The sequence below is a fragment of the Ptychodera flava genome, chromosome 11 (genome assembly GCF_041260155.1).
Source record: "Ptychodera flava strain L36383 chromosome 11, AS_Pfla_20210202, whole genome shotgun sequence".
Classification (NCBI taxonomy): domain Eukaryota; kingdom Metazoa; phylum Hemichordata; class Enteropneusta; family Ptychoderidae; genus Ptychodera; species Ptychodera flava.
In genome coordinates, this window is record NC_091938.1 from 17,058,648 (window position 1) to 17,079,169 (window position 20,522).

A 20,522-nucleotide genomic window follows, 5' to 3' on the forward strand; every position below is an offset into this window, starting at 1 on the left:
GGGTATTTTTTCCGTTTTTTAGTCAAAAACTCCTGTTCTCTGAAATCACTTGTCTGATTGCTATGAAACTTGATATTCATGTTCCTCAGGATGAACTCAGTCATGCTTGTACAAATTGTATTGATATTGTCATATTTGTAATTTGGGGCAATTTTCCCATTTTCGATAAAAATTTTTTATCCAAAAACTACTGATTTGATAGCTTTGATATTTGGTATACAGGTATTTAAGATTAATCTCAATATAATTTATTGAAGGTATGTTGAAACGGGCAATTTTTCTTTTATTTTGGGGGCAATTTTTGCCTTTTTTGGTCAAAATTTTTTTCTCCTAAAACTTGTGATCTAGTAGCTTTGATATCTAGTGTACAGGTTCCTAGGGTTTATGTTAATTAGATATATTTAAAATTAGGATGAAATCTGCAATTTTGTAATTTGGGGGCAATTTTTCTCATTTTTGGTCAAAAAATTTGTTTCTCAAAATTTACCAGTCTTATTGCTTTGATATTTAGTTTAAACTGATTCTTAGGGTTTTTGTTAATAAGATATATTGAAATTAAGTTGAAATCCGGAATTTTTAATTTTTGGGTCAACTTTTTGAAACTGTCAGTTTTACTGGGATATCTTTCATTCTGTATTTTTAAGATTTTTTTTGGTAATTTTATACCTACTGGAACTAAGAGAATATAATGTGGTGATTTAGTAAGCATTTGATGTGTTAAACTGTATTTGGTGTTGAAATGCGGTAAAAAAATCCTGGCAGATTTTAAAAATTGAAAAAATTCCAAACAAATGCCAATAAAAAATTCAGCCAGAGAAGGTTTGACAAAAGAAAAGGTGGGAAAGTGGGGAAAAAGAATGTACAATGGATCGAATAAAAAGATAATGTACCTCATCGATCTTCCAGACACCATCCCTTATCAAATGGTCCACCCCGATGTATTTTTGCACGCAATTAACCATGCAGTGTATTTTAGTTTAAGATGTCAAGTTCGGTAAGGATTTGAAAGGAATAGTCAAGTTCACCACAGTTTAACTCTATCTCTTGTGTCATCATCCTTGTGTAATTGTTAAGTTTGTAAGTTGTTCCAGATGTGGATGCACCAGCTGTTCTGGAAGAAAACAATGTTTACTTTCCATGTAGGGTTTCTGAGTTGATGATTGTATTTTGAAATTTCTCCATGTATCTGGTGTATGAGCAAAGTGTAAACATTGGTTGCATGTTATGTATTTCAGTTTATGTCAAATATTGTAAATGAAAAATCGAGAACAGTTTGCTGTGTGCTTGTAAAAGATAACATATTTGTCAATACATAAACTGCCTTGCAGATTGATTGTCTTAAAGATTATCACAGAAGTAGAAAAGGAAAAGAAACTAATCAAATTGCTGTAACATATTCACTCTTAGTGCCTGTATAGGCCTATACTTAACTATTTTATCATTACATTTAGCTGTTTGTTATATCTTTGTCACTCTCCATAGACCAAGGCACATTAGGGGTCAATGTCATCACTCTGTGCCAGTCTGTGTATGTCAGTCTGTCTGTATGTATGTCCATGTTTCATACAATTGTTGACTTGTTTTGATAACTATATGGGAGCGAACAGTGATGTTGTCACTATTTTTTTAAGTTGTAATAACTTTAATTATCAAAGTTCCATTTTGGATACCTACTTCTTGAATCCTAAAGCAACATTACCCCTTCCTTCTACTGTTGTTTTTATCTTGGTTGTGAATTTGCAAAATTGATTTGGACATGACTTTTCACTGCTGCATGTTTTTAATTTTTGATGATAGATACACTTGTTTTCAGTTTTTTAGATATGTTGTTATACACACTCGTTTGGAAATAAAATGCACACATACATACAGAAACACAAACAATTTCAAATGTCCAATTTAATTTCTTTGTAATTTCTTTGTAGTTGATTTAAATCTGCGTGATACTTGCAGTTTTTGCAGTTGAATTTTTAGTTCAGAAGAATTTGTCATGTCTCTATAATTACCGAATGGTAATAGCTTTTCTCACTTTCTATCTTTCATCTCTACTGCCCCAAATTCTTTTTTTTTTAATTTGTTATGTCATCTTTCCCTCTCAACACCTACTTCTTTATTTCTCTCTCAACTGTGCGCATTGATTGTACTCGTGAAAAATCATGCAGAGGTAGGAAAGAGAAGCATGAAACTGTCGTTTGAGAGAAAGGAGAGAAAAGACTCCAAAAAACGGAAAATGAAAGTCCTGGCTTTCTCGGATGAGGTCGAGTTGATTGGGTATAAGAAAACGAGTAATAGTTCACAGAGTAAGAGTCAACAAACAGAAAATAGTACATCGTCAAAAAATTGCGACGATACTAACTATTTAGGCAAGCAGAAAATTCCAAAGCCAGTTACTGGTACTGATAAGACAGTGAGGCAATCCCTGATGCAAGAGTTAGAGAGCTATCTTGAGGAATATTCCAAGAGACAGGGTGGGAGGGTATCGCAGGGTGTGACTAAAAGTGTCGTTGTTGTTCCAAAAGATAATGTCTTGGAGAGTTCACAGGAGGAAGGAGCAGACGGGAAAGACGGAGAAATGAGCAGTGATGGAAACAATGGAGTGGATACGGAAACAAATGCCGTGGAAACTGAAAATCAGGGAAGACAACTGGATCCTGATAAAGTTGGAGAAATAAAAGAGCTGAAAGAAGGTAGTGGACACTTGAAGGACAATATCTCTACGGAATCAAATGCTGGGAGAATAACTGCACTAGGAGATTCCGAAAAAATGGTTAATGGTGAAATATCAGTAGAACTCGAAAACGATAGATCATACATCAGTGACGTTGAGGGCGCCCCACAAGTGACTGCTGAGGGTGCAGATATCCAGAAATACCCAGAAAGTCCTGGTGAGGCTGCTGCTATGGTAACAGACGCTATAGAAGCTGCCATCGCAGAAACCGACGCAGGAGATGGATCAGTTCTGATGGATGTTGACAGTGTGGAGAAATCCTTCCAGACCTTGAACGTCAAAGAAGAGCAGCTACTACTCATGCAGTCAGGTTTACAAACTAACAAGCAATTTCATAAATGTGCCTTTAACTTTCCTTCCGGCTCTCTTTGCCAAAGATCTTGTCAACATGCCACTTGTGTGAGAATGTAACGTTGATCCAAAATGAACCAAAGGAAAACATTATGTTGCACTTGTGTAGTTTTGGTCCATTTGATGTATGAACATTTTGTATCAGGAAAGAATTTTGTGTAAAAAAAGAAATGCAATATCCTTTTTTTCTTACAGAAATGTTATCTCCTTTTTCAGTCTGAAGACATTCCTCTAAGTAACATTTTTGGTATATTTTGTGTTAGAATACAGTACACAAAGAAGTTTTACAAACTAAACAAAGAGAAATTCTGTCATGGTTGCTAGTCAGGGCCAAAATCACTTCAGACAAAATAGTTCTCTTTTCCAGAAAGAAACCGAGACTATCCAGGCCTTTGAGTTACGTAGAACATGAACCAGTGAGATTACACTCTCTCATTATGGCATGTTGACAGTGAATCACTCTTGTTCTTAGTCATGTAGTGCATTTTATTCAAGTTGTTTTATTTATGACCACTGTATGTTACAGCAATTTTATGCTCTTTAGACCCTCGATACTCCCATATGTATACTATCACCTACTTTCACAAATGTAGGACTGGTATGGAATCAGTCAGTGCATGATATCTTTCCAGCCAGTAGATTTTATTGTTTTGTTTATTACACAGTGTGACTTTTTTGTCCTGTCAATTTGAAACTTTTCTGCCCTTAATAGCACTAGTTGTGTATCCTTGTAGTTTTGTAATGTCAACTTTAAAGTTTTTTTTGCACCAGTATATAACTGTAGCTTCCATGGTATTAGAAATCTGTGATGGTACTTACTCCGACAGTAGCAATTTAATCCATGCCATGTTCATGTACAGCCCTGGAAAAATTGATGGGATGAAGTCATCATAAATTAGATGATAATTTTGTCATTATGTGTTATTTTTCAAACATCGTAGCTTTCACATCCTGAACAGACAGAATAGATACAAATATCAAGGGAATAATTTTTGATCTCTGCCACAAAATTCAATTAGTAGAAAGTACATGGTAATGAGCCAAACAGCACCTTGTGCAAACTTAAAATGCCTGTTGTTCGTAGCAGTAAGTATAGTACTTCTATCAGAGTTTAACCCTGTCATCACTATGGTTTGGCCTAGACCCATTGTTATCGATGGTGATCGTGGATCGGGGTGGGCAGGTTGAAAAGCTGTTCTGATGTGACCTACAGTATAAAAAACGTCTAAAAACTCTGTAACTTTGTCCCATCATAATTCCAGTGTGTACAAATGGCCGGAAGAGAAACCTAAAGCCAAACCAAAAGAATTGTGCTATTCCGATAACCCGAACTACCCTATTTTTTACCTGCTGACCCAAACTTTGTAGAGCTACGTAAACATGGAAGTCAAAAAAGATAGAAAAAACCAGTAAATCATGCGTTCGTTACTTGGCATTTGATTTTTGCTTGAATGAGGATGTCTTATATGTTTTTTTTTCCTTTTATATGTATGATACATTTTTCTTGAATGTTCTGGCCAGTGTTTGACCACTCTGAACCCCTGAAAAATGCATATTTAAAAATAAAAATATTTTGAAAAAAAATAATCATGCCGACCTACCTACCCTATTTTTGAAAGCCATGTTATCGGAACAGCACATTTTTTTTTGGCCTAACCTGAGTGCACTTATTGTCAGTCCTTACTGTGTTGTTGTGTACCTTTTATGTCATGGAAAGTTAGATACAGGTAATTTGGAAAAAATAATAGAAACCGTGATTAATCTTGTGAAATTTTCCACACAGTAATTGCTAGCCCTTTCACTCCATTGACAAAATGCAAGTCCAAACTCCCCTTTGAAACAGTTGAATTTGACCAACATCCAGCGGTGAAAAGGTTTTGGAAATTTAAATAAATTCTTGCATACTGTGTACATATTTCAAGCTTACTGATTAGCTGAAAATAAAAGTTATTTTCTCAGGTTGATTTCTGTTATGATCAATGTTCCCCACAATGAAGTAATTCATTTTTTTGTTTTTCTCGACCAATCAGCTGTCCGGGGTTTCCTTGCAAGGAGGCAGTACAAGGTCATCAAAGCACGGTTGGATCACAGGAAGTGGGACGCCAGCATGCTCCTCCAGAGATGGTTCAGGATGTGGAAGAAGAAATCACTGTACCAGCAGATACAGCTGTACAGATCACAACAAGAAACAAGAACTATCTACTTCCTACAACAGGTATAGGAGTCTTTCATGTAGCATAGTGTAGTTATGTGAGGACTTTACTCTGATTATATCAAATTCAAAAATTCAAATCGATAGAAATAAATTGATGAATTCTTGTTAAAACACAAAAATTCTGATAAGGACCTGGCCACACTATGAAAATAGTCCTTTTTTTGAGAACAGTTTTGATCCTTGCCTACACTTGATCATTTTGACTTCAGTGTCTAGCTTAGGGCAGACAGAGTTACCATGGTAACAGAGGTCATGGGCCTTGCGCCGCCGTGATCTGAATGTCCCAGACTGAACAGATTGTCTTCAAAGGGTCATTTAGCTCTAACTTTTGATGAATTTTTCACAGTTTTTGTTCTGTATGTCAATGGCAAGTTCTTGATCAACTCCCCATAAGCATGTTGAAAAACCAGCTATTTAGCTTGTCAACACAGCATCTATAAGTGAAAAAAAAAAACTGTTATTGTTTTCATTTGAATTCTAGTCCAGACTAGTATTCACTTGTCAACAATAACAATAACAATGCAATCTACACGATGCACATGTACAGGCTGAGTTGACAAGCTGAACAAGTGACTGTGTATCTCAATATGCTTTGGGAGGAGGGGGGGGGGGGGGGAGGTAGAACATGAAATGTTTGTGTGACATTAAAAGCATAATAGTGGAAAAGTCGCCAACAGTTACACCCACTGGTCCCTTAACATGACTTTAATTGAATGACTGTTTCAAGTTTAAAATGTAAAAAGACCAGTGCACAATCAAAATTGCTGTCAACATATCTACATATCAATGTATGCATACCTTTTTAATATCAATTTTTTACACCTTTCTCATTTCTATGATCCTTCTATATTGTTGAACCACCGAATAGGTTAACAATTACTGCCAGGATTTTAGTGGGCAGCTGATCCACATCAACTCGCCGGTTCTTCCCGATGTATCGTACGTGGAATCGGTGCCGAGTAGCCCGCCAGTGCTGCACAACGGCATGGAGCTGTCGGAGAAGAGACGGAGACACATGAGGAAAGCGGATCTTGTCAAAGTGCCCTTCTCCCTGCAAGACGCCGCCTACTATGAGAGTTTTGACAAAGACATCGACACAACAGCAGAGCCGGTAAGAGTGGCGAGTTCTCAGCTGAAAGGCAGTCAGATGAGAAATGGAGACGTGAAGAAGAGATCAGCCAAAGAAAGAGGGTTTGTATCAAAATAACTACACATTTAGAATACGAAAAATGTTGTTTTTCATATTTTTCATTTTGGAGTTTTTCAGACACTCAGGTTTTTATTATATTTCAATGGTCTGCTGCTGCACAGACTTGTTCGGAAGCTTATGGAGTTAATAAGGTTTGCACTGTCGGGTTTTTATCAAAATAGAAAATGTGATTATTTCCTCATAGAGATAACACAGGGTGTAGCAACCATTTTGACTTTCAAATATTGGTGAATTTTTTTGTAAATTGTTTCTCTAATCTGTAATTTGCAAAGTCAACCCTATTTGTTTGTTCTTGGCCATGAAACACAATGATGTCATGAAAAAGGTTGTGAATGAAAGATTTAAACTCTCTGTTCCAAGACATGTCTTACTGTACAGTACTGTGTACAGGTACAGTGCAAAAGTTGTGAATTTTTTTTCCATTTTTTTCCCAAACCACTTCAGTACGAGATTTGCAAAAGGTTTATCTTTGTTTTATCTTGTTGCAACATATTTTCTCTTGCTTATTCTGCATTATATTAATGTGAAGCTTTATGCATACAGTCTGTCAATATTACTGATGCTAACTTATGAACCATTTCAGTGTTCTTGAACACAGAGGTGAGGATTTTGTTGAACTGGCTATAGGGAAGAAAAAAAGATATGACATGCAAATCTTGAAGTGAGGCCAGGCGATGACCATGAACAAATCTAGTTTTTTGCCAGGGCATGTCTGTTTGTGTCCTGCAGGGGTAATTATAAAAATTTAAAAATGTTGTATTTTCATGTTCCATTATGCCCCTGGCAGAGAATCCAAAGCATTGACAACAAGCAGCAACAACCAGTATTACTCCAGCATCGTGTCCGGCGACGATGACCCACTCTCAGCATACCTTGATGACATGATGAACGGATACGCAGAGGTTGGCTCCGTCACGTCACAGTCGTCACGTCAGACCAGCAGCAGCCTGGCTCACCAACCTGTCAGCCACCATGACCATGACCACGACCCTATGTACTCCCAAGTTGATCTGTCAAGGAAATCCTCATCAAGAAGAGGCCAAGAAACGTGAGAAGAGAATTTATCATTCTTTCTTTTCTGTCACAGTAATAAAAGCACAACAAGGGATATATTCCAGTCACACCCCTGTTTCTAAAGTGAACTAGTCTGATGACATCACAGAAAGGCATGACCATCAGATATTTGACATGTTAATCCAGATAGCAACTTTTCGTACAGAAGTGCATGTGCATTTTCTGTACAAACACATGTTGGAAATTCAGACACTTTTAATGTCAACATATATAAAATGTAGTATGTAAATTTAAAAAATCTAATCTTCGTCACAAATAGACATGTAAAATGTGATGTCTGTTGCTTTTTTTCAATATATTTTGAAGTTTTAATAATGAAGTGTTGTTTTACACTTTACTAAAGTGTGGTGAATTGATATGAATTGGAATGTTGCTATCAAGAAGATGTTAGTAAAAAGAAAGTATAAGTTTGAATATAACTTCATGTTTTAATGTGAAAAACACCATGTATGTCACACACAACAATCCACATATTATGTTAGCAGGCTGAATGCTAAGTATTTTATGTGTAAAATTCTTCAGGGATTAAAAAAATGTTTACTTTATGAAAATCATAATGATAGATACAGTAGCCCATAAGTTCCATCAAATGAGGTTACTCCTACATTGTACTTGAGAGCTGAGTGGAAGAGCGCCCTCATGCGACAACCCCCCCCCCTCCATTCTAAAGATACATGTACTACTGAAAATAATAAAGTACCTAATGTCTCTTGATATTCCACAGACCAAACAGACTTTCAACTCACAGCACTTCTAGGGATTCCAAAGCTGATGGTAATCTCAATGGATTTGGTTTCCATGGAGAATCGTCAAGGTCTTCGTCGATGGAAAAGGAGGTAAATATGATTTGGATTTGCGTGTCGTAGTTCATTACAGATCCTGTCACTCTTGCTGAAGACTGTCGAAAAAAGGCAGCATATCGTATGGACAGTAAATTCAACTGCTTAAAAATTTGTATAACTCTTTGTCGTAAACAGTTGTGCGGAAAGCAGATAAGATTATTAAGGCTTTTTGAATAGTAATGATATTTCCTGAGGGAGCTCTACAGTTCTTGCAGGCAGACTGGCTATCGAAGTATTAGGAGCAGTGTGTTCTGTGAGTAACAGACCACTGCAGAATTCGAGTCAGATACCCTTGGTATCACGCAGGGTGTATGAAATAAGGAACTTGTCTGTGAAACCTCAGATTTTCAAGATGGAGTGTTGACGGTTCATAATGTTTGATTTCAGGGTGGTTATGCCAATCAGTTTGAAATACAGGCACAAATCAACTACCAGGCAGTTCCTGAAAGGACGTCTTCCTTCAACACCGTGGAGCCAATACCGCCAAACAGGTAACACATAAGAAAATCATCAGAAAGTTCAAAGAATCGTATTGATGGGTCGGTTCAAAAATGACCCGTGAACATTTAACAAAACATCTCCATATGTAACTTAACCATTTATTAACAGAATGCGTTGTAATTTCTGACATGTCTATGAACTTCTAAAAATGAAATGAATTCAACATTTTGGCTGGAGTTGTCATCAGTGGATATATTTTCAATTGTTGCTTGAAACTTGCAAACTTCAATGTATGGCATTTATTGCTAGGTGTAGGGCACATATGCCTTATGGCTGATTATTGCTCTCAATGCTGTGTCATGTTGCTGAAAGTCACGTCACTGTCGCCTTTGATCTTGTCTCTTTATTTGCAAAGTTTTTCAACACCTGTTTCACTGCAAAAGTCAAGTTTCTTTTAGCTTGGCAGATGTGAATATAAATGCTGTAAACATGGGTAAACAGATACACACTGAAAAATACAGAGTTTGTCGATGGCTGTTCCAGCAGAGACATAAACAAATCTGCTCTGTGTAATCTATTTACTTTCAAAGTTTTTACAGACCAATGCAACACTTTACGTTTTCATAACCGCATAATGTTTCTGTTTTCCTATCCCATGCTGCATTGCAATGCCTTCCTCCTTCAATTAGCCACTTTAATTTAATTTATTCATCTATGCAAATTCGTTCATCTGCATGAGTATTTTCCTGGTGTGCATTTTTTCATTTTACTAATTTCGTTCATTTCCACTAACAACTGCCATCCAAGTTTGAATCCCTGGGAGATCATATACGTATGAAGGTAATTTAAACTGGTAGAGATAGAAGTAGATTGTGTAGTTGCCGCGCAGCAAACGATAATGTGCTGAAAATGTAGCATTTTTGTCAGAATGCAACAGTCATTATCATGTGTGAAGTTCAACACTGTTAAAGTCGAAGGAAGTTCTGTCTGAAGCAAACTTCCTGTTCTGTTGCATTCTGGGTAAGAGGATTGAATGAAAGGGAAGCTTCAATTGCATTTAATAGAGGTGATGGTGAAAGGTTCCACTGAGCATGCTCTGTAGGACTAGGCCTGCCGGTTGCCAGCGCTGATTCAAAGCGTTATTCTGTCAGCAACACGCTTGCGGTGCCATAGCGATTGCTGTGTAACAGCATGTACCAGCACACACCTTTTAAAGTAGGGCGCTGTATGAAAATGTCACGTTTTTCTGTCACCTACAAACAATTATATCCCTTAACCATCACCACAGGAGCTTTCCTTTCTGATAATCCCTACCCGTTGACAAACTGATTATACTCTCCACAGAAATATGGATTTTATGATCAGGTAAACTGAGCTAAAACAGAAAAAAGTTTTATAATAATGTGTTATGATTTTTCATTTATTTGTTTGTATGGTTCTTAGTGAGTTAGCTGTTTTTATGTTTTTTTTTAATAATTTGGGTCAGAGTTCAGTTATTCTATTAAAATATCTATCTAACATATAGTTGGTCATGATGAAGTTATGTTGTTCATTTCATGTCGTGAAACTGATACAGTAAATGTGCTTTGAAGTGTTATTAAATTTCCAGCAATTAGGAAATAGTAAACTGTTCTAACAATGTCATGATTGTGAATGTGCCGTTTGTTGATGTGGATGATTTTGGGTTTATTTTGTATCTATATTATTTTATGATGTGGATGATCGTGGTTTTTTTTGTATCTATATAATTATACTAGTGCCCGTTTATTATCCTGTTGAGGGGCTGTCCGTTAGCAGAAATACGTTGCTGTTCCCCTTGGCCTGCATCGAAAGGAAAAAGCATTGTATCGCTTGTAATGCACGGCCCTCTGGGAAATAAATGAGTGCTATAGAACAAATACTGAACAGTAAATAGGTGTTTCTTGTGTGTCTGTGCGTATATGAGTATGTGATATGTTTGTTTTGTAAAGTCTAATATATTTATTTTATACTTATTTTGCTTTTACTTCTTTATTTATTTATTTATTTATTTATTTTATTTATTTATTTATTTATTTAAGTAACTTCCATGTAAAAAGTCCTGCAGAGGATACAATTCATATCTAGAGCATTGACTGTGTATAACACAGAAACTTGGTGTCCAACGAAATTCAAAATTTAGTCGAATTGCTGATGGGAAAGTCAAACAAGAATTTTCAGACTGTGTAGTACAGAAGTAAGAAAATTAAATACAAACAATGAAATACGACAGTGACATTGTTACAGTATTTTTTTACGCTTTCTGTGTCGTCAGTTTGTGTGTGAGTCTGTCTATATTTGGTCTAACAATACGTATAAATTCCCACTTGTGTATCATTGCAATAGTTGGTAATGTCAGTACACGAATGACCAATAGTATTTGTTCACACAGTATTCCATAAAATTGTTACTTTTTTATACATTTCAGAGCCAAACCAGCAGGCCATGGTCACGGATTATACGGACCGGGAGGACTGAGCCCAGCACCGGGAACGACGGGAGAAATAATCGTGGACGAGCAGGGACATTTTGACATCCGTCAAATCATCGGAAAGTCTCACTCGGCGGCTGTGCCAGCACGGTTCAACGCCAATGCAATATCCGCACAATAAATGAACAGATACAAAGTAATGGTTTCTCAGTTAAATTTTTAGCCTTTTTTTCGGCCAGCCCGATGTGAAGTCACTGTTTTATTTTGTTCAATAGTTCAATTGAAAGTTTGCCTTTTTGTGCCTCAGCACCAAAGCATACAGCTGTGTTACACACGCTATGTTTAATGACTGTGAAAATGATTGGCAATGGGAGGGAATTTTTGCTAGGGCGCCCTCTGACTAGAGTGTTGGTACTTTCTTTTGTTTGTGAGCAGTCTGACAACGCTGAGTTGACACTGTTCTCCTATGCAATAATTACTTAAATACGATACAGATGGGACTGGAAGTTACTGTTTTTAAACTTGGACGGTAAATATACATATCAAACTTTAAATCAACTTTTCAGACTGCTTGGCCTTTGAAAAGCGTTCTACCTAATCATAGATGAGAACTCACACTTGGAATATATAGTTTCTTTTTAGTAACCACGATTACGATTGGTCATTCTGTAGGAAGTGAGTGAACTGGAGACCAATGCCTACATCTTAAGTCTATGCAAATAATCAATTTGTCAGTAAATTTTACGTGACATGCCAGCCTGTCGTGATATAATTTGACCTGACAGTGGCTAGCTGCCTCTAAAAACCAGTTTATTGCCATTGTACAGGCTCCTGTACTCTCATATTTTGGGACAGAAAATTATTTCAAACTAATATTTTAGCTACTATAGACTATAGTCTATAGAAGCTATTGGGATGGGTATCCGTCCGGCGTCCGTCATCAGTCTGTATGTATGTATGTATGTATGTATGTATGTATGTATGTATGTATGTATGTATGTGTGTGTGTGTGTGTGTTGTGTGTGTGTGTGTGTGTGTGTGTGTGTATGTATGTATGTATGTATGTATGTATGTATGTGAGGCGTCCGTCCACTCAAATATCTTGAGAACCGCAGTACTTACTGATTTGATATTTGTCGTGTAGATGAAAAATATGATTTTGAGAAACTACTTTTTTAATTTTTTGATATTGTTGAAAATAGGCAAATTTATGCCAAAAAAGGTGTTTTTGGTAAAAAATCTTCTTCTTCTTCATAACCGCTGGTCAGACAGCTTTGTTATTTGGTATAACGGGTCCCTAGGATAACCCAACTGAGATTTGTTCAAATTATGATGAAATATGCAAATGTGTATTTTTAAGGAATTTTTTGTCATTTTTGGTCAAAATTTGATTTACATTGTATGGAATTCTTGTACTGTGTAAACCCTATCAATCCACCCAGAAAAAATAATTAATGTGATTTTAATAATTGAATTAATTAGGAAATCATCAAAGCCAAAATAATTTTAGTGTGGAATTATCAGAAAGTTCAACTTTTTTTGACAGTTCATAGTGAAATGCTTACCATCTTGGAGGATGAAAACATGTAAAGGCAACTTTCCAGAATCCCAACTTTGATATATTCTGAACTACCATTTATGTTATCTAAAAGAAATTGCTCATATAGTTTGTCATGATAGGGTGGTCAAATAAATAGAGATAGAGAAAGTTCTAATTTCCATTTATAGTTGACTTGGTAAGGATAAAATAAGATTACTTTTTGAGGAAAAAAATAGAGTGGTCAATTAAAAGAGTGGTCAAAGTGATGGGTTTTTATGGTATAAGCTGGGCTGTAAGATTCCTCATGTGCTATTTATAGCAATTATGCAATCTGTGTAAACAGTGCAATGAAAGTGTAACATGATTCCTTATAATGCTTTTGATGACCTTGAACTTCTTAAGTTTCAAACATTTGTCTCTTCAGTGTGCTTTCTCTGAGTACGTACAGTCTCAACTTATTCAACAGAACTTACAAGTTAATTTGAAAGTTAAAATGTGCTTGGTTAATAGGATGAAAATAATATATTAAAAGATAACCGCTCAAGATTCTTTATAACCTGACAGATGTGCTGTTTTTTTATGACGTAAATCTTGATTTAAGCAAGTCTTGTTTACTTTAATTAGAATGTAATTAACTCTCGTTTATTTGCTATTATAGACTAATATAGTCTGATGACATATGCAAATCTGTATTTTTACGGAATTTTTTTCCATTTTTGGTCAGGCCATCCTGAAATGAGCTATCAAAGATATCCACCTTCTTCATCAATACATGTGTCACAAAAGGTTATTCTCTACATAACACAGCAGAGCTCTGTCAACTGTTGAGTCGCTTGTTTTTTCAAAACCGCTGGTCAGACAGCTTTAATATTTGGTTTACATGTCCCTAGGATGACCTTAGTGAGATTATTTCATACAGTCAGGAAATACTTAATTTTGTATCCATGTCTATAGTAGCTTCAGGGACTTTGGCCCTATGTTTTATAATCAGCATTTGTAAAGGTATGAACAGCGGGTAAATCTGAAATTAATTGATGAAACTATCTGCCAGTTTTGACCAGTTTTGTTGAGGGTAAACGTTTGGATGTTAATATAATGCATCTTATATTTCCTTTTGTTAAAGTGAAATGATAGTTGCTCCAGTGGTGTGGAAACTCATTTCAACGCACTGGTTGATCTCTCTTTCTTTGCTGTTGTCATGCCAACACAGCTGTCGTTTTTTAACCAAAATGAAACTGATGGATTGTGTCCCGCAATAGTGTAAAAATCATTAATTTTCATAAGATGTAAAACTCCACCGTTGTGATGTGTGGGACATTTTCACTGAGATGTAAGTTCACAAATTTCAAAAGTGAAACAATAGAATCTTATTGTTACTTAAGCTAGTACGCACCTCAAAAAGTGAAAGACTTAAACTTTTGCTCAAACTTTCCTCAATGAAAATTTCAACCATTCTCTTACCAAAGCAAGAATAAAATTAGGGGGTTACTGTGCAAAATTTGGTAATAGAGAAATAAATCACCAATATTTGAGATTCAAAATGGCCGACATCTCTGTGTTAACTCTATAATTTATAATTTAAATTTCAAATTTTCAAATTTCAAAAAAGTAAGATGGTAAAAAGTTTTCTTACACCAAGAGCTTTTAAAATGAGCCCCCACAAGTGGTATATCAGAAAAGAATTGGAAAAGGTTGAGAGTCCGAATATCTGTCCCCGAGGCACATTCTACCGTAACATATTCACTGGGAGTTAAGGTGGCAAATTCTATCAGTGAAAATAATGAACTTCAACCCCGTAGTAAATAGTTAATACGTTTACAGTACGAGAATAACAAGCCGCCTGGTTTTTTTAGAACCAGATAAATTAGCGTACCTGCATACAGGTACATGCCCATGTCTGTTCTGTTTGGTGACAACGTGAACAATTCCACACTTCCAAACATCTGAGATAACCTCCCTTGGGTTTTGTTGGAAACTGACTCCAGCAAATCTGGTAAATCTAGGTCAGTGAACACCACTGCATTGCCTGACAAGTGCTAAGTTGTAAAAGTTCAAATACAACCAAAAAACACACTTGAATTAATAAGGATAAGTTTCTTGAAGTCAGTGTATGCATTTTTAACTGAAGATTCACTCACCATTAACCAACTTGAGCAGGCACCCCCTCCCCCCCCCACCCACACATGCATAAGTGAAATGTTTTTCATCAAGAAGGGTTGGGATACACCAATGCCCCCCCCCCCCCCCCCCCCCCCCCCGTTCTGGCCACCTGTCCATGATAATTTGCCCCCAATTTGCAAAAGTTTTTAACAATCCGACAAGTATGTAAAGTACTGTAATTTATAAGCTACTGGGCAAAAGTTTTGGTTCTTCTGAAAACCCACTCTTTTATACGAGACAATTCCACGGTCAGTCTTTAAAATATGCCGTTTTCATCAGCACAAGAACGGTACAGGCCAACTCAGTGTGCGTGTGTAATCTATTTACTATTGATTGGTTTTGTTCATCCGCTCGTTAATTGTAAAACAGCTGTCACCCACACTCCACTGCAGGTATTCAGTAATCCATCAACCCATATTGAAACAGATAACTGAAAACACAATTTAGTGTAGACAAGGGTTTACTTCATGCAGTCTTTCATCACATATGTGCTGGCAAATCTCTGATCAAATGCTGACCGGCAACCGTGTCGCGGGAAATTGCTCATAAAGACGAAAATATACCAAAATTCTTTCAACAAGCAATACATTATAGGTGAGTTGCAGTTGTCAATTCTATCTCAGTCAGTAGCAATAACATATCAATCATGTACACACTCAAACATGAATTCAAATAATAATTTTTGATCTTTTACCTTAAAATTAAATAGGTAGAACGCACCTCGGGGACAGACATTCGGGCTCTCAAACTTTTACAATTCTCTTCTGATATACAACATGTGGGGGTTCATTTTAAAGCTCTTGGTGAAAGAAAACTTTTCACCGGCTTAGTTTTTCGAAATTCGAAAAATTTATTTTTCTCCATAGAGTTAACACAGGGATGGCGGCCATTTTGAATTTCTAATATCGGTAAATCTTGAGTAATTTGTTTCTCTAGTACCAAAATTTGCACGGTGACCCCCTATTTTTATTCTTGATTTTGAAAGAGAATGATTGAAAGATTCCTTGAGGAAAGTTAGAGCAAAAGTTTAAGTCTTTCACTTTCGAGGTGCATACTACCTTAAAATTAAATATGTATGCTGCAGATAAAATATTCAGAATGCTTAATGAAGTGATTGAATTTTTGCAAAATTTTTTGCTCATCTCATTTTTGGGAGTCATCGCTGCGTTCTTTCATGTCGATGTAAAAGTCACATCTCTGAACAAAGAAGAGATGATGTCGTATTTCTGTACTATTTTACTTAATCAACTCAGTATGTTGTGGTAGTTGTATTTTTTGACAAACTTTCAATGTTTGTATCAGTCCATTCTAATATACAGACACAGCATTCCGCAATTTCTCATCTTGTTTGAAATCACCACATCTTCATGCGATGTTTCCATGACAACAAATCACATCATGATTGGCTTATTTATTGAAAGAATAAAATCTGCATTTTTTTTATCTGATGTGAACCGATGCATGGGGGTAGGGGCATCAGCTGTAGTGCAGTCATTCTGGTTTTTAACAGTACAAGGTCATTTCCTACAGACAAAGCTTTCACCAACTTGTAGAAATTCTGAACAGTTAAAAAAGCCAGCATTTGCACAATGTCAGAAAAACCACTGCATGTAAACACATAGCTTTTTTATGTTGATAGTTGAATCCTATTTTTAAAAATTATGAAAATAAAAGAAAGGCGGCACCGCATCATTTTTGTTTGAAATCCAGGATGAGAAACGAAGCTAATTATGTTTTTAGCCTTACATGGTTTTTATATGCTGATGAACTGATTGCTACCTGACCGAACTCTAAAATTAAACTTCAGCATATACAGTACAGCCCACAGTCCCTCCACAAAAGGAGGGACTGTGTACAGCCATATTATATTTGACGTTTGCCACATCATGCAGCGATATTATTCACTTTGTAAACTTGACGAAGGTTTCTCATTTCATCTTGACTTCCAAACAAAGGGCAAACAAATAACCTGTTCAGCGATTTGGTTTGGCCCAAACCCACTGTAATCCCATAGAGAATATGGACCGGTTTACTGGGAATTAGGGGTGAACAAGCAGCATATTGTGCATGAAATCCGGCAAAGCCAGTGAAATGAATGCACAAGTGGGTTTAGGAAGGGGGTATATAGCTCAAATATTGAAAGCAAAATGATTTGAAAGTTGTGAATGTTAACATTTAAATCAATTCAACTGTATTTCCCTAGTTCCCACCACTGTATTGCAACAAGGAAATCTGCCTCAAAATCTGGCCGTGAAAAACTTTGAGCAGTCTTTTGAGGGGTGGGGGGATGGGGGTGTTGTGTAGTGAATGCAAGTAACCAAGACTGTTAATTTGTGAATTACAGAATTTTGTCTTTCCAATCATGAACACACCTTGATGCTTCAAATTTCATTCCTGTATATTGCTAACCAGAGGGACAATATTCATTTCGAGTTCAAAATATCAACAATATGGCGAGGACATATGTCTGCTGTTTTATAGTGCCTACACACACATTTTGCGCCACACGTTTCTGTCTGCATGACTTGCAAACACCCACGTTCTTTTGTCATATTTTGTCTTGTACTATGTACTGAGTGTATATTTTTAGTTTCAAATTTTCTCAGCACACATCAAGATTATAATCATATCGCGGCATTTATCATATCTACTCAAACTACCAATTCCGATTCCAGCTTGCTATCAGTCTAGTTAAAGCCTACTTTTATTTCCTTCCTGAAAATAATAATCAAGAGTTTTTTCTAAAAAAATAGGAATTTTAATTTATCATGAACTTACTAGTAAATCATTTGATTGAAAAAAAAAATCAAACAGAGCATTAGAACTTGACTTAAACCCCTGTATTGAAAATACATGTGAATATTTACATATGAAGGAAAAGTCATCTCTTGGTGAATAATTTATTGATGTGGTCAGATGACCAGTACTCTGTACAGCATTATTGGATCAGAATTAAGCCTTGAATTTTTCAAAATGTACAACTCATTCAGATATTTTTTCAGGTTTTTAAAAAATAGCGTGGGGATTTGAATTTTTAAAAATTATAGTAGTACTTTCACTATACTAATTTTTTTATAAATGTACATTCCAGCTTCGATTGTAGATTGAAATGAAAAAGAGACATATCCATGGATGAATTTGTTGGTGTTGATATTTTTATTGAAAAATTTATGTGGATGTACAAAAAATTTTCTCATGTTAATAATAGTGATATGGCATGCATGTATTGTATATTTGCTAATCGATTTTAGACTGTAACCGTCACTTTACCGATAACAAACTAGTACTACGGTAAACATCCACTTGTTGTTTCGAGAAATTGCAATGTATCGCAGAGAAGCGATGCGCTATGGAGCGCGGACAACTAGTCACTTTGTCGTGTTTGAGGGCGCTGTACCATCTGTTGCTCGCCCACAGCGTTTACACATTTGTACTTTGCAAGAGCTGTACCATACAGCGAGTACTTTTATAACGTGTCTCTGTATGAAACGAAAATTTTATTACAAATTGAAATTATTCTTTATCTGAGAGTTGTACAAATTTATGTCCAAATATCGAATAAATGATCCTTGTCAGAGAAATATTCAATGAATGAGTTTGTCTCGCAGCAGAATTTGTTCGTTTGCCCGAAACAAGTGGTCATAACCCCTTACCGAACGTGACACATACTCTTTGTTCGGTCATGCGCAGTTTGTATCGAAGCGCGTTTATTCAATGTGGCGTATCCCAGGTATTTTCAGTTGTCCATTCCTAACTTTTTAATACAGCTCAAATATCAGAACGCATTTGTGATATTGCACTTTGTTTCGATGGTCTTTTCAGTTTTCTCTCCGACCAAGGTACTCTACCAGCTGCTGACAACATCCAAGATTAATTTAATCCATATTAATTAATATGTTGGTGTGTAGTTGCCTGGGTGTCGGTCGATACCGCGATACGTTGTTGATATCGCCGTTGACTTCCAAACCATCTTCACCAGAGGGGTGGAGGGACTATAGTGAGGGTATACACGTCCTGCGGCTTTTCAACCCAGCCCCCTCCCTTTTCGTTTTTCTTTCGCGTCTTGTAGACCTTTGACCGATAAATTTTGATAAGTTGTTAGATTTTTCACTCCACTTCTTTGACTCCAGCTCAACTTTTGACTCCAAGTTAGCCCTTTTTTGAAGAAAAGGCAGGATTTTGACGTGAATGTACGGCCAAAGTTATTCGTAGTTTGGACTCTCAACGGGGAAAGGCTATTAAAACCTGTACCCTCCTCTCGCTGGGAAGTTCCCGCAAAGCAGTTTTGACCTCGCCCTCACGTCATGTTGTAGGGGTCATCAATAGTATCTCTTACCATTTTCGAAAACGTAATTTCAAAAAATCACCATTTTCATATTTTTTAGGTTTTGAGATTAGCCAAATGGGATACTTTCCAACATCTTTTCCCCGGATGCGGGGTTCTGTCACTGTGTGAGACCCGATGTTGTGATACTGGTCCGTAAGCTCGTGAACAGCGCCGCCAGTGTTCGAACGAAAATTACCGATTGAGCCCAGGCGACCTGAGACGATGTCACATGTCTCATGCTGCGCTAATCTGCACTAACTGACATACCTCTGATCTAAACTTACAAATTTACCATTTAATATTTTCAATTCTGTGCACAAATCTACATTTGCTTGATTCACGGCTTAGAATCAGTGCGGGAAATAAGGCCTTTTAATGCGTCCTGATTTGAGTGCTCGTGTCAATCAACCGTTCACGCCATACGGTGCCCATCATGTGTTACTGATAACCCTACGGTCTGTTCCGAGTCGGGCTATTTTGAAGTAACTGCGTTCATACGTGGCCTGTGGCGACAGATACGATTGTCCTTGCAGGTGCAACCCTTTGAATAAGCCTATCAGATACCATTGACCTTGACATCATCCCTAAATCCGGTATAGTGGACACAGATACCGGTGTCACCAACAAAGAAAATTATCTAGAACCATGGCCAATATTTTAGTAACGGAGTTAACAGGTGACATGTAATGTAGTCTTCTAATCGCTTGGTTTTTCTCGACAGCAGCAGTTAGTGGCTGGCCATTGCGTTCACTCAACTCAACGATCTACGCAACAGCCTACCACAAACGCGATAATTTACTCAGTTTTGGTATCTATATGCCCACAGACTTTGAGCATGTCTATATGTTAATGCTCATCATTAGTTTATACACAAAGAAAGACATTGTATCATTTCATATTCCTCCAAAAGTTGTCTAATTTCATATTTAACAGATAGAGAAAGGTAATTAATTGACCCTAACCACCCCCTCCCCATTGTATTCAGGTCCGGACTTAGAATACATTTATCAACAATAACAATGGTCATTTCACATACACAGGCTGTGTTGGCAAGCACGTCAACGGGCATTTGTCATGATGATCGGATCATAGTAAAATTCGTTAGTTGGTACATTGAAAAAGAGTAGTAAAAATTAGTCAACAGTTACAACTAATGTCCCTTTAAATGAACAATCAGAAAAGTAA

The 20,522-nt window shown here is 36.6% G+C and overlaps 1 protein-coding gene and 1 long non-coding RNA gene across 2 annotated transcripts in view; one reads left to right on the plus strand and one right to left on the minus strand.

Moving 5' to 3' along the window:
• The window catches only part of LOC139143687 (myosin-IIIb-like), a 46,070-nt gene extending 34,439 nt beyond the window's left edge, over positions 1 to 11,631 (plus strand). The window contains 7 exon segments of the mRNA XM_070714205.1: positions 2,520 to 3,038; positions 5,110 to 5,294; positions 6,163 to 6,485; positions 7,292 to 7,552; positions 8,303 to 8,414; positions 8,808 to 8,911; positions 11,308 to 11,631. Coding sequence (XP_070570306.1) covers positions 2,520 to 3,038; positions 5,110 to 5,294; positions 6,163 to 6,485; positions 7,292 to 7,552; positions 8,303 to 8,414; positions 8,808 to 8,911; positions 11,308 to 11,491 — 1,688 coding nt within the window. The 3' untranslated portion in view covers positions 11,492 to 11,631.
• A 2,550-nt stretch (positions 11,632 to 14,181) lies between these two features.
• On the minus strand, positions 14,182 to 18,600 carry LOC139143688 (uncharacterized). The gene is made up of 2 exons (XR_011554657.1): positions 16,069 to 18,600; positions 14,182 to 15,704 (listed from the first exon to the last, which is right to left on the minus strand). It is a non-coding gene; the product is annotated as an uncharacterized lncRNA (long non-coding RNA).
• Between the last annotated feature and the right edge of the window lie 1,922 nt (positions 18,601 to 20,522).